The following is a 14,252-nucleotide window of genomic DNA, read 5'->3' on the forward strand; positions in this document are numbered from 1 at the left end:
CTTGAAACCGTCACTTCCAATCCAAGTGACGTCTAAAACAAAGTTGTAGCAAACAATAATTTCTTCTTTTAGAAAAAAAATATACACAGTAAAATATATCAAGTAATTTTGGAAAACAAACAAAATCAGTGTTTAAACTTGAAAGTTTATTTGAATTCATATTTTTTCATAGCAATTCTCAATTTAATGTTTGCACCATCGTACAAATAAGGTTCTCGTTTCACCTGTGCATACAATGCCTTGGTTTTCTTTGCATGCACGTAACCTATAGCTCATACCGTAGTAGGCTGTGTATAAAAGAAAATGATTTACTTAGTTTGACAGTTGCACCATGACGAAGTGGCAGCGTATTCGTGATTTGTCCCACCCGCAAATGTCGCAAAATGACATTTTAATCGCCGTGGGAGTGTCCCGGTGGACCGTCAAAAGGGTTTTAGACCGAGAAAAGAAAGGACAACTATCCGCGAAGGTGGCCACAGATCGTCCGAGGTCAGCTCGGGTTCCAAGGGTTATCGCTGCTATCAAAAGGAAGATTCGGGTGAATCCAGTGCGTTCGATAAGGAAAATGGCAAAGGAATACGGGATCAGTGACTTTACGGCACGGAAGATCGTAAAGGAACATTGCGGGGCGAAGTCGAGGGCACGGAAAAAACTCACATGATTACCAACCGCATCCGGGAGCTACGAGTCGAACGATACAAGAAAATCTTGAACTTCCTTAAGCGAAAAAAATCCTGTAATCCTGTTCAGCGACGAGAGCATGTTTACCGTCGATCCCGTATCAAATTCCAGAACCAACCGGTATATTAGTTCTTTTCCGGTAGAAGACGTGGCCGACGGGCACAAGAACGTGTATCTGTCCAAGCATCCTGCTAGCGTTATGGTGTTTAGATTGGTGGCTTACGATGGCAAAAAAAAAATGGACCCGGTGTTCAATCCAGAAGGCGACAAGGTCAACACGGTGGTCTACATCGAGATTTTAAGTAAGTATGTTCTTCCGTGGATCAAAGAACAGTACGGTCCGAAGCCAAATGTTGTATTTCAACAAAATGGGGCTCCGTGCCACACCTCGAACCGCACTCAGAAGTGTTTGCAGGAACATCCTCCGCTCTGGGCTAAGGATATGTGGCCGCCATCCAGCCCCGATCTTAATTCGCTGGATTACTCAATATGGCGCGTCATGAAGGCCAAGGCCTGTTTTAAACGCCACCCGAGTACAGCAAGCCTCAGACAAACATTGACCCGTACCTGGAGAGAAATGAATCCAGACTACATTATTAGAACCTGCCGTGCATTCCGGAAGCGTATGGAGACCGTAATTGCAGCAAGTGGAAACTCGATCGATGATTAACATAGTTTAAGACTCTGAGAAGCATCTGTCAATCTTTAAGATTTTACAAGCCAGCACCAGTGGTAGTTTTATCAGGCATATAACTTGCCATGCTCTGTAGCAGGTTCTGGATGCTCCATTTTAGAACATGACCGAAACTATATCAATATGGGTGTCAAACTTCAAGATTTTGCAAGCCAATGCCAATGGAAGTTTTTTGATCTCTACAGCTTGCCATGGTTACCCTGTAGCAGGTTCATCGTATCTAGTGATGTTGCGGAGGATTTTATTGGAGGGGCCACGGTTGGAGTATTGCTCACCACGCTATGTTTGATGTGCTGTGATGAAATCTTCACGCTGAAGCTAACTTGCATGGTGCTAAAGAGAAGGGGATCGGAGTTAGTTATTACCATTTTCACTGGGACTGCTCTTACGACTACTGGATCATTCGTGCTGATGGGATCGTTGCATTATAGGTGAAACTCCAGATGTTTCGAATATTAGCTGTTTGGAAGTCTTGTTTGATCAGCGATGATCCTTTTGGAGTGACAACTGGAACTGGCTGCTGAGGGGGAAGAACAACTGCTGGCTGGAACTGTAAGCTCTTGCTGATAGTAAGCAGGCATTGGCACAGGTTCTTCAATATTATACAAGCTATTCCAAAGCCTTAGGATACACGTGGGTTTACTTTGTTTACAAACAAAACTGACGTCTAATATGAGAAGCATATTCTTAATGGGTGGGAGTAAACGGAGTAAGCAGAGAAAAAATCGATGAACGTCGATTAAATATTGAGGTACATTGAGTTACTCGCGCGAGTTACTCGCTGCAAAAAAGTAACTCAGCGTAAGCCTGTCTCACCCCTTGGTTTGCAGCGATACAATTCAACCAACCATGTCCGCTTATTTGCACCAAATTTTTACACGTCGCGTTCGTATTCCTTTCGGGAAAAAATCCGTTCTGTTCATACGTGGAAATCCATTTGGAAATGGTTGACTTATGCTTCCGATAGATGATTGCAAGCTTGCCTTTTATAGACCAAGGAAAAAGTATCCGTAAAGCGCTTGATATGCTGTACTCACCGATGCCCGCTTCTGCGAAACTTTATGATAATTCTCGAGTCAAAATGTTTTAATAATTACCGGCGTAATGATGGGATATTGTTGTGTATTATTGCAATTTGACAGATCATTCGCTGAGACGATTATAGCATAGAGGTAACTCTAAGACCACTGGGTCCCGAAGAAAATCATTATTATTTTTGGCTCACTCAGTACCAGAACAACGGTCTCAAGCAGTCCCAAGCTATTTCACTCACCCCTGCATGTTCTGCATGAATCCACACACCCCTGATGTTATCTGTCAAACTTTCATAGCGAATCAAAACAAACATAGTGTAGTAATAGAATTTCAACTAGAATAGGGTACGTTAATCGTTTGCTTGGGACCAATAGGCTACTAAAGTGGTGAGCCAATTTAAAATCGTTAGTTTCGTATTGATTGTTGATTATAGGCCTTTTTAATAGAAACTAAACGATCGATTCAACCTCTGGTGGTGAATAGGAGAACGTCCAAAAGAGTGTTGTGAGCATAAATTTTTGCCTGAGACATAGGAAGCGGAACACTTTTTTACTTTTCCAGATAAATTGATTCATCTGTGATGCTGCAAAACTTAATCTACAGTTGAAAAATTTAATTCTGTAACGTTTTTGAAAAGATCCTGCTGGTGTTCAGAAATATTTTAGTTGAAAAAAATGAAAAATTAGAAAAGTGCCTCAGTGGTTATGATCTTCCGGATTTCTTGTGTGTGAATAGTTAAGGTGCAAATCAGTTCAGATCTGTGGAAAATCGTACAATAAGACAATTACCGATGGAAATTGGCAAGATTTTGAATGAAAAATGCTGTTATTTGCGTTGGGGAAAATACTTATTCTGATGTAAACAAACGGTTTGGTTGACGTTTCTTCTCGAACTCGCGTGGCGCACTATACGTTGGTAGTGCATTAAAAAGGCGTATTGAAACAGGAAAAAAAATACCTGTCAACTACGATCCTCATAGTAGCCTAATAATTAATGGCATGAGCAATATTTCATAACTTGCAGTGACACGCACATTTTGTCCTTCGACCTTTTGTTCTTTTCTTTTATGGCATTCTGTCCTACAACCGTCGTAATAATCCTGAATTTGACAAATATCGGCTGTGCATCAAATGTATGTTATAAAACAGTCAAATCATTACTTAAACTATTTGTCGATGTTGATATCGATAAATCTGTAACCTTTTCCTAATGCCTGTATAATGTCTGTACTTTGTATGAAATCTGTAGCTTGATCAGATGTCTGTATAAATACAAACATGTCTGTATATCTGGCATCCCTGCTTCCTCGGTTTGTGGTCTATTCGGAGATGATTGCTTTCCCGGGAAAAGTCAAACAATCAACACAGCCGGTGAGATCGACTGTACACGGCGAATGAGAACGACCCAAATTTGAGTTTAGTTCACTCATAATCGCCAAAAGTGCAGGAACTCAGCGATGAGTAAATTTGCCTCATGTTTTCCCAAGTTTTTCCAGGGGAAAAATCCCGAATTTGAGAAAAGTAAAGATTGGATACACTAAAATTGGTACTACTCCGAGGCTGAATAAAATTTTCGTCAATTTCCTCATTTTCCGGCAGATTTTTTAGGTTTTCCACAGGAAACCATGAGACAAATTTAACTCATCGCTGCGCGTTCCTGCACTTTTGGCGATTATGAGTGAACTAAACTCAAATTTGGGTTGTTCTCATTCGCCGTGTAGTCGAAGTGGTTTTTCATTAAAAACCGCATATACGTAGGTTACTCATAGACTGAGTAAAATTTTCTGAGCTTTTCCTCAAAAATCTTCTCGAATATGAGCAAAATCGACGAAAAGTTTTCCCTGGAAAATCGACGAAGATTCTACTCAGCCAATGAATAACCTACGTTTTGTTGAATTTGAGTTGGTCTGATCGGCCGTGTAGCTGAAAGTTGACCGACTAGTTGGATTATGCATACCAGCAGCCGAGGAAATTAGCTGGGTTGAGTTCCGATGAAACCACTATCCGAAAGTTAATTTAATTTACTGGAAGTCGAGTGAATATTTAATGCGGAGTTGCCCTTGTTGGTTTCTTGCTGATGCGGTGGTTTGTAGTTATTACATATTACTGTCACGTCTTTCTGCCTATCCTTATTACTCGGGCGACGCACGGTCAAGGAATAGAACGGAGGGGTTTGCGATAAGTGAAATCGTGACGAAGATTGACGGACGCAAAACTGATCAAAGTCGTGTCCAAGGATAATATATTGATGCCGTGATGCCGCGATGATCCCATAGCTTTGAGATGAATGGTAATGGAATAATGAAGTTTTTTGTTGCTGTTTCGGTTAATGTTGCATTAGAAACAGCGATGTCATCAGTTGATAATTTTCCGCAAAAACTAGTTCATCTAGAAATTAAATACAAAAAACTCATGCGACGTAAATAATGGCGAAGAAAGTGGAACCAAATCTTACATCAAACTACAAACAAACTGCAAAATTGTCGGTCTACTTTTTTAGAGATTGGCAAAAAGAGAAAGAAGTGTACCTGTTTTCTTGATGTCGCTGACTATGATAAAGCGCTTTCCTAATTATTTTTAATTGAAATTTATGCAGCCAAGTGAGAGAAGAAAGTGGCATTATGCGAGGCAGGAGCGTTGGCAGAGCAGCAACAGTTGAGCCCATATTTTTCACAGTGTCATCGTGCGGTCGTGCCGTCGTAGGCCGGCGTGGTCATTGTCATGGCAGTCGGTGGTTTTTGGGATTTTGTTTTTGTTGCAGCGTGGTAGCCGTGCAGTAGGCGTGTGGTAGTTAGTAACAACAACAGCATGTTAGCGGTAGCAGCAGCAGCAGCGGCGGCGAGGACGGTGGCAGCAGCGGTGGTAGCGGGATCAAGGTTTGTAAAATTTGTTTTTCGAGGATTTTGTTTTCGGGCGAGAGAAAGAAGAGAAAAAGAGAACAAAATGACATTTTTAGCCAAAGCTTTCTTTGTACTGTGTGAAGGATTGTTCTACTTTCGATCTACTAACAAGATCCGCATTCAGATTCGGACACATCAACTACGAGGCTAGTTCAGCGTTCAAGGTAGAGGTCAGGTTGCACAATGCATTCTCATCTACTGTAGGGAAAACTAATATGTATTAGGGTTGCAACAACTCAGAACGCAGACTTCTATTGATAATTGATATATTCTAATTTAAAGATCTAATTCAAAGTCCATTACGGCTAACGAGTTTTCATCCAAATGATGTTGACAACATAATGGAAGGTAATTAAGTAGGATTATATGAGCTAGGTGGGTTGAAAATGGAATGCGACAGTAACCAGCATAGAACTATACATAGCATGCATATGAAATAGACCTTTTGTGTGTCGGATACAAACCTGTGTGCGGATGCAGTTACTGTGATGGTCGTTGGAAATGCAATTTTGTTGCTAATTAAATCCTCATTTCTTTGAGTTTAAATTTCTAGTTTCAATTATAAATGGATTAGGAAAAATTGCACGGACACCCAATGGTTTGGCAAAATCAGTTTGTATCAGTACCATCGTATTTATTTATAATATTTAAGTGTCACATTTATATAACAACTTTTTTGCGTTCTGCTGGTTAGCACCATTCAGAAAATAAGTTGTGATCACTCACTTACTCACGTGGTATAACCTAGGCCCATGTCAAATTCCTATGACTTATTTGATTTCCTTGTTGATACTCCGGCGCAATGAAACCCACTTGCTGGCAGATTTCGATTCCACCGTTTCGTAGTGTGTGGCCGAACCACCTCCACTTACGTTCCCGAATTCCATTTGATATCGGCTTCTGACGACATCGACGGTGGAACTCAGCATTCGAGATCCAGTAGTGAGGCCACCAGGCACGATTTAGAGCGTTCACAATGAACAATCATGGGAATCATTGATGACGTTGAATCTGATTAATATTTAAGTGTTCACTACAATCCGCAAAAATGTAGGTCACATAGACTCAGTTTTTCCTGGAAAAATATGAGTAAAATTAAGAGAGGTTTCACTAAGCCTATTTGTATGCTCCTTAACCGACACTGAACACTTAAAAATTTGGTCGATCTTCCTCATTGACCTACTCAATTTTGAGTTGATTTTATTGGACGTGCAAGCGTAGAATTCAAGTTGAGACCAAATTATCGTTGATTTGTTTTCCATCGTTCTTGTTTTCCGTACTGAATACCGACACCAGGATGCCAGCTCCCATATCTGGACCCTACATATCGACCCTTTAACTCATGGACCGGGGACCAACGGCTTTACTTTCTCTTCCGAAGGAAGGTGTGATCAGAGATTTGATGGCTCAGAAAATTCGACTGGGATTGAATCCAGGCCCTTTGGAGTGAAAGTCACGCTTACCACTACACCACCGGCGTCGCTCTAGAACTCCCTTGGAATGAGTTCCTTAGAAATTATCCTCTAATTTCATGAGCCTTTGAAATAATGCAAGATTCAGAATTCAAGCTTCTGAATTAAAAAAAAAATAATTTGTTACTGAAGATAAATCTGCTCATGATCTATTAAGTTTAATGAGTGCATGAAAATAACAAGGAAAATAACACATTTGCATAATAAAATGTAATATATTTTTTTTTTAATCTTTAGTAAAATAATTTGAAAATTCCCGGAGTAATGCTGAAATTCTCTTAGAATTCCAGATTTGACAAGGAAACATAAAATTCCCTGAGGATTCCTGATATTACAGGTAGAACTCCACCCATATCTAGTAACCCTCCTTGGACCAACCACCGACTCAAGCAACTGAAGTCATCCAAACGAGCTGCCTTGAAACATTTTGTAAACTTCGAACGGATGCATCGAAGAGGAAGTACAACTTCGTTAACAAACAGTATAAGCGGCTCAACAAACAGCTTTATCAAGCCCATCAGTGCCATCTACAAACTAAACTCATAGCAAATCCCAAGAGCTTCTGGAATAACGATCAACGGAAGGAATCGGGCTTACCTTCTACAATGTACAATACGGACCAAGAAGAATCAGATACGGAGGGAATCGCTGACCTGTTCATGTCACAATTCAGCAGTGTCTTCGTCAAAGAAGGAAAAATTACCTAACGAGCACATCGTAGCCGCCGTAAGTGATGTTCCCGTACTTTCTGCTGTTGGGCCGCATCCGCCTATTTCGACTAATGATGTTCGTAGAGCAGGCCTTCGTTAAAAAAAATTCTTTCAGCACTGGCCCTGATGGAATTCCTTCCGCGGTTATTAAGAACTGTATTGGAGTACTGGCCGCATCTTTAGCATCCATCTTCAACCTCTCTTTGGATTCTGGGATCTTTACCGACTGCTGGAAGGATTCTTTTGTTTTCCCTGTCTTCAAAAAAGGCAATAAGCAGTCGGTATCGCTGCTCTATGTGCTGTAGACTGATGCAAAATTTGACTTTTTTGCTCCACAGTGCTTAAATGGTTTCAAATTGGGTCCTGATTAGCCTCCCAAAGTTACAACTCATTTGGTTAGAAACAGACTTCGCACAAGCCATTTGAAGTGTGCATGTTAATTACTATGGGAAATCTCAACTTTTTGTTCATTGCCTTCTAGTCTTTTTCCATATTGAGCTGCGAAACAGTTCGATAGCCATTCTTATAGAAAATTTTTTCATCTACAACTTTGCTCAAGATCGTTTCTATGTAAAACGAGACAGGAAAAAGTTATTAATTATTTAAGAGATTGGTAAACTTATGACATGATCAATCAGCTGCTCTGTAGGCAACACTGTATTTTGCAGTGTGACATAGTAGCCATGATTTTTGTGTCCTATTCAACGCCCCAGAAACACCAATGTTGCCTGCTAAGCAGTTGATTGAGCATGATCATAAGACATCAGCGAATTGAACCATTGATAACTTTCGATCCTTGCATTTAATCAAAAAGTGTTCTTGAGCAAAGTTGTAGCTTGGAAAATTTCTTACAAGTACAGTTGAAAGGTTTAGAAGCAGACCGATATGGTGAATTATTAGATAGACATGAACAAAAATCTTGGTTTTACCATAGTAATTCCCATACAAACATCAAATGGCTTGTGCGAATCGTTTAAGTATTGTGGAGCGAAAATTTCAAATTTTGCATCACTCTAATGTGCAGTCTCAAAACTTTTTGAACTATTGGTGCTAGATTATTTAAAACACACATGCTCTAGTTACATCGCGACGGAACAACACGGTTTTATGCCGAAGAGGTCGACCGCTACAAATCTCGTTCAATACACATCATCAATGTTACGCGAGATGGAAAGAGGTCATCAAGTGGATGCTATCTACACCGATCTTTCTGCTGCTTTTGATAAAATCAATCACGAGATTGCAGTGGCCAAACTATAGCGAATTGGTTTTCACGCTTCCCTTCTTGATTGGCTTCGCTCATACCTAACCGGTCGACATATGTCAGTAAAGATTGGAGATCATTTTTCTCAACCGTTCGCTGTTTCTTCTGGTGTACTTCAAGGCAGTCATCTGGGACCGTTCATATTTTTATTGTATCTGAATGACATTCACTTTTCGATCCGTTGCCTGAAGCTGTCTTATGCTGACGATTTCAAAATATACTTTGTCGTCAACGATCGAAGTCATGCATTGTTTCTTCAGCAGCAACTGGCCGGTTTTTGCTGTTTGGTGTGACAAGAACAGGATGGTATTAAATTCTTCTAAATGTGCCATTATAACGTTTTCCAGGAAAAAAAAATCACCTATCTGTTATGCTAACAGCCTGCCATTTAAGACTTAGGCGTTCTACTTGATTCACTACTCACTTTCAAGGACCATGTGGCTTATGTTTCCGCTAGGGCATCTTCTCAACTTGGTTTCATTTTTCGTTACGCCAAAGACTTCAGGGACATTTTCTGTTTAAAAACACTCTATTGTTCGCTAATCCACTCCACATTAGAGTACTGTTTCGTAGTATGGGCTCCTTTTTACAGCAACGGGGTGAATCGTATTGAGGCCATTCAGCGAAGATTTGTACGTTTCGCCCTTCGTTGGCTACCCTGGAGTGATCCTTTCAATCTCCTTAGTTATGAAAGTCGTTGTAATTTGATGTCCATGCAATTACTTAGTGTTCGCCAAGGCGTCTCTAAGGCTAGCTTTATCGCTGATCTCCTGCGATCGGACATCAATTGCGGTTCACTTCTGCAGCAGTTGAATGTCAATATCAGACGCGTAAATTTACGTTCTTATTATTTTTTCAACATCCCGGCTTCTCACACAAACTACGGCACTAATGAGCCGTTAACTAGCATGTGCAAGATTTCCAACAAATGTTATAACTGCTTCGATTTTAATATCTCCAGTGTTATGCTTAAGAATCTGTTTTATAATGTACTTTTAACTTCCTGACGGTTTCTGTTTTCTGTACTTAAATTAAGTTAATTATGTTATCATTAATATCCCCGAAATACCATCAACATATTCTGATTACCAGTTATCATTCCTTTCAAGTTTCTTTGCTTTTAACATCAAAATCACAAAACTGAATAGCTCTATCTTTGACATTTCGAGTTATAGACTAAAAATAACACTACATAGAACATCGACCAAAGAAGGCATCGACTTGTAGAAATATCGACTTATGGAGTGTACGATACATGATAAAATGAAGGGACCGCAGAATCCATCGAGTTGTGGAGAGTTTACTGTATTTCACTGATGAGGAAATGATGATTTTTCCAGTTTCAGGTTCGATCAGTTTTGGTTGTTGTTGTAATGAATTTATAATTTACAGATAATTGAAAGCAAGCGAGAGTTATTGCCTTTCGGAAACCTGGTAAACCCGCGTCGGATTATAACTCGTACCGTCCTATTGCGAGGCTATCCTGCATACGGAAATTGTTGGAGAAAATTATTCTTCTTTGTCTGGACAAGTGGGTGGAGACGAACAGTTAACTTTCAGATACGAAATTTGGATTTTGGAGGGGCAAAGGAATCAATGACTGCCTTGCGTTGTTTTCTACTGAAATTCAACTGGCCTATGCTCGAAAACAGCGAATGGGTTCAGACGTCATTTCGGACAAACTCCACACAAGGCAGCTTGCAAATGACGGCGTTGTGTCCGTTATAACGGTTGAACACTAAAAAATCCAGACACATCCGCTGCCATTAAGGCTTTTTTTGAGTATTTTTTTTTATTTCACTAAATCAAGCTAAGAGCGTATAGAATCACAGTAGGCGTTGGTTGTCAGGATAAGTTCATTTGTTTACATCATGGCTTCACCGGAGCAAGCACGTCATGATACGATCCTGCACTCTCGAAACGAAAATCCCGGTCAAATTCCTGGGAAGAAATTTTATTCCTCGGTTCACCGGAAGAGTGCCCAGGAACAATGTAAAATCAAAAAGAAGTCGAAATTCCCCAAAAAGTTCCTTGTCTGGCAAGCAATCTGCAGTTGTGGGCTGAAAAGCGAAACTTTCGTTACTTCTGGAACCATGAACCAGCAATTTTACGAAGAGAAATGCCTACGGAAGAGACTACTGCCTTTTTGGAGCAGCAAGAGGTCGATTGCATATTCTGACCGGACGTGGCAAGCTGCCACTACTCAAATTCCACCAAACAGTGGCACAGAGAAAATGGCTCACAGTGGTTTCCAAGAAAATGAATCCGGCCAATACTCTGGAACTAAGGCGAATTGAGGAATACTGGTCAATTGTGAAACACATACTGAAGAAAAAGGATGGAACCACAATTGACCTGAAGGATTTCAAGCGGAAATGAAATCTGGCAGCCAAACAAGTGGGAACAAGGCTCGTGTAAAAGATGATTGTCCGTGTACGGAGTAAAGTTCGAGAAATGGCTTATGGTAAGTAGGAAGACTGAAACAATGGCCTTACAATAAGCATAATACCATTTTTAACCCCAAATAGATTTTAGTGTTCGGAGTTTTTCCTTGTTCAACCTTTAGGGCCAAGTGCACCGGACCTGCAAAGACCATTGCAAGATACTTTGGACAATTTGTCTTCTTGGGCTATGAAGCTGGGTTTTGAGTTCATTCCGGAGAAAACTGAGCTGGTTGTTTTTTTTTCTATGAAGCATCCTTGGGTAAAACAATCACTCATAGTATGTCTTTTAAGTAATTAAGTGTCTGGTTCGATTCCAAATGCACGTGGGGAAAACATATTGCGTGTCTGAAACAAAATTGTTGTACCGAACAACCATCCTGTCGGTTTTAGAGCACGGTAGCTTTTGCTTCCAATCCGCAGCAAAAACACATATCCTAAAGCGCAACGATACGATGAGTTTTGAGGTACTTGTGGGCTTACTTCCCCTAATAGATCGTTTCACTGTCCTGTCTTTCCGGTTTCTCATCCGTTGTTAAGTAATGCATCCATTGGTCAAAGAAAATTTTGAGAAGCTGCTCGACTCAAATTAGATTCACGAACTTGTACTATGAGTAAAGCCCTGCCAATTTAGAATTGGTACGTTTCTTTTTGTCCGGTACAGCGCTCCTAGTGGTCGGTTCTTTAATCTCTTGACAGAAATTTGTTTACAAATTTGAAATCCTTTTGGAGCATCCGTCAAATTGTCTAGAGTTACGTTCAATCGAGAGATATTGCCCAACAAACATTGTAAGCGGAATAAGAGCTTATTAAGGCAAAAATATGCTTCTTCAGCTAAAAAATAGCTTATTCAGCTCTTAATCAGCACAAATTGTTTGTTGGGTGGGCTCTGATGAAATGGAAGCTTTCTGGACAGAACCAACGAATCAAAGATATGAAACACTTTCAACAAATTTGGACAAAGACGGAGTTAAGGGCAAAGGACTTCAAATCAACAGGTAGGGACGGAATTTTTCCAGTACTACTTCAGAAAGGAAAATGAACTTTGACACCCATTCTAACAGGCTTGTTTAGAGCAAGCTTAAGATTAAGTTATATTCCGATAACTTGGCGTCAAGTAAAGGTCATAGTTATTCCGAAAGCTAATAAAAAGGATAAAACTTCTTCTTAATCCTTCAGGCCGATCAGTTTATCATCCATTATGTTAAAAATAATAGAGAAAATAATAGATCAGCATATAAAATCAACGTACTTGATTACAATTCCTTTGAGCAAATATCAGGTTGCATATCAAACTGGTAAATCAACAGTAACAGCTCTTCACACGCTTGTTACAAAACTAGAAAAATCTTTTGAATCAAAAGAAATGTCACAAGCAGCGTTCGTTGATATTGAAGGAGCATTTTATAATGCATCTTATAACTCCATGAAAACAATATGTTGCAGCGTGGATTCGACAAAAGCATCGTTAGGTGGATTAATGAGATGCTTTCTAAAAGAGAAATCTCAGCAAATCTTGGAAGCTCATCCATAACAGTTAGAGCTGTAAAAGGGTGTCCTCAAGGAGGTGTTCTTTCACCTCTTTTATGGTCTTTAGTAATTGACGAACTGCTCAAAAATTTAGAAGCAAAGGGCTTCGAGATAATTGGCTTTGCAGATGACATTGTCATAGAAGTACAAGGAAAATTTGATAATTTCATTTCAAATAGAATGCAAACTGCTTTAAATTATGTTTCGTCGTGGTGCACTAAAGTTTTTTTTTTTTTTTTTTCTTTATTTTTGTGATTTTTAGCCGTAGGCTAGTTCATCACATTTGATAATCGAGGGTCAGGCTTAGGGCCTGCCTCGAAAGAAAGCGTTTCAGTCTATCATTACATAACGTACAACTGGCTCTGATTACCCACCAAAAGGGACAGACAACATTTTAAAAAACTTAATGTAAAGTGGGAGTTACAACGGGACTGTGGTGAGGAATGGATGCGCGAACAAGGTAGAGCTCCACCGTAAGAGACAGTGCCCCAGTCCGGCAGAGATACCCCGACGGCAGGAAAATAGGAAGGTGAAAGAACACGGACAGCGCAGCCCACGACGAGAGGGCTAGATTTGGTTGTATAGGTGAGCGTCCTTCAAGAATGCAATCAGCGCAGTCAACGTCGAGGGGTCGTTGCCAAGTAGCTCCCTGATGCTCTCTGGGAGTCGGTGTTGTTCGCGTAGCCTCTGAAACTCTGGGCAGACACACAGCACGTGTTCCACCGAGGCAGGGATGCTGCAGATTGGACAAACCTTGTGGAAGGGTGTCCCACCAAAATTGTGGGAAATCCTCGCATGGCCGGTCCGGAGTCTTGAGATAATCCGCTGGTCTTTGTACTTGTGGCTGTCTTGCCAAGGTCGTACGGTTTCTTTGATTTTTCTCAGGAGGGTGGTGCGTGACTGAAACCATTCCTCCTGCCAGGCTTCCATGATGATAATCGCAATCCAACGCCTGACGTCTAGGAGTGGTACGTTCCTGGTGAAGCGGGGTCCGGATGGACCAGATCCCGCCAGCCTGTCCGCTGCCTCGTTTCCAGGAAAACCGCAGTACCCGGGAATCCACGTAAAAACGGTTGAGGGTGGGGCAAAACGTGTAATGGCTTGTATCCAGGGGTGGCTCGGGGCTTCGGCTTCCAGCGCCTGGATGACGCTGTGTGAGTCCGTTAGCACAAGGATCGGTTGATCTGCAGGAGTGATGGCTGCGTCAAGAACAGCAGCGGCTTCTGCGGAAAAAACGGAACACTCCTCCGGAAGACTTTGACTTGTTGCGGTGTTTGGTCCTGCCACTCCGAGTCCCACTCCGGCCCGTGATCGCGATCCGTCCGTAAAGCGATGAACGTGCCCCGGATAAACCGACCTAAGAAGTTCTGCAACGGAGCGCCTCAACGCTACAGAGTTATCTCCGGCTTGGAATCCTCTCTTAATCCGCTTATCTATTTTTATAACGTTTGATCGCCAACTTTTCTCTCCATGCCAGTGGACCCTGGCCACCGGGGGGAGGTCTACGTTGGCTGCAGTGCGGAGGG

General features: G+C 41.1%; 1 protein-coding gene across 3 annotated transcripts in view; it reads right to left on the bottom strand.

The window, feature by feature from the left end:
• LOC135705672 (uncharacterized) overlaps positions 1–14,252 on the bottom strand; it is a 279,530-nt gene that overhangs the window by 153,482 nt on the left and 111,796 nt on the right. For 2 of the 3 annotated variants that reach the window (XM_065227453.1, XM_065227461.1), the window contains exon 3: positions 4,938–4,976. The exons of the other annotated variant lie outside the window; for it this stretch is intronic. In XM_065227453.1, the coding sequence (XP_065083525.1) occupies positions 4,938–4,976 (39 nt within the window). The remainder of the gene's footprint in view (positions 1–4,937; positions 4,977–14,252) is intronic. 3 annotated transcript variants of the gene reach the window in all.

This window comes from Ochlerotatus camptorhynchus, unplaced genomic scaffold (assembly GCF_037179485.1).
Source record: "Ochlerotatus camptorhynchus isolate MF236.1 unplaced genomic scaffold, CSIRO-AGI_Acam_v1.1 ptg000022l, whole genome shotgun sequence".
Lineage (NCBI taxonomy): Eukaryota > Metazoa > Arthropoda > Insecta > Diptera > Culicidae > Ochlerotatus > Ochlerotatus camptorhynchus.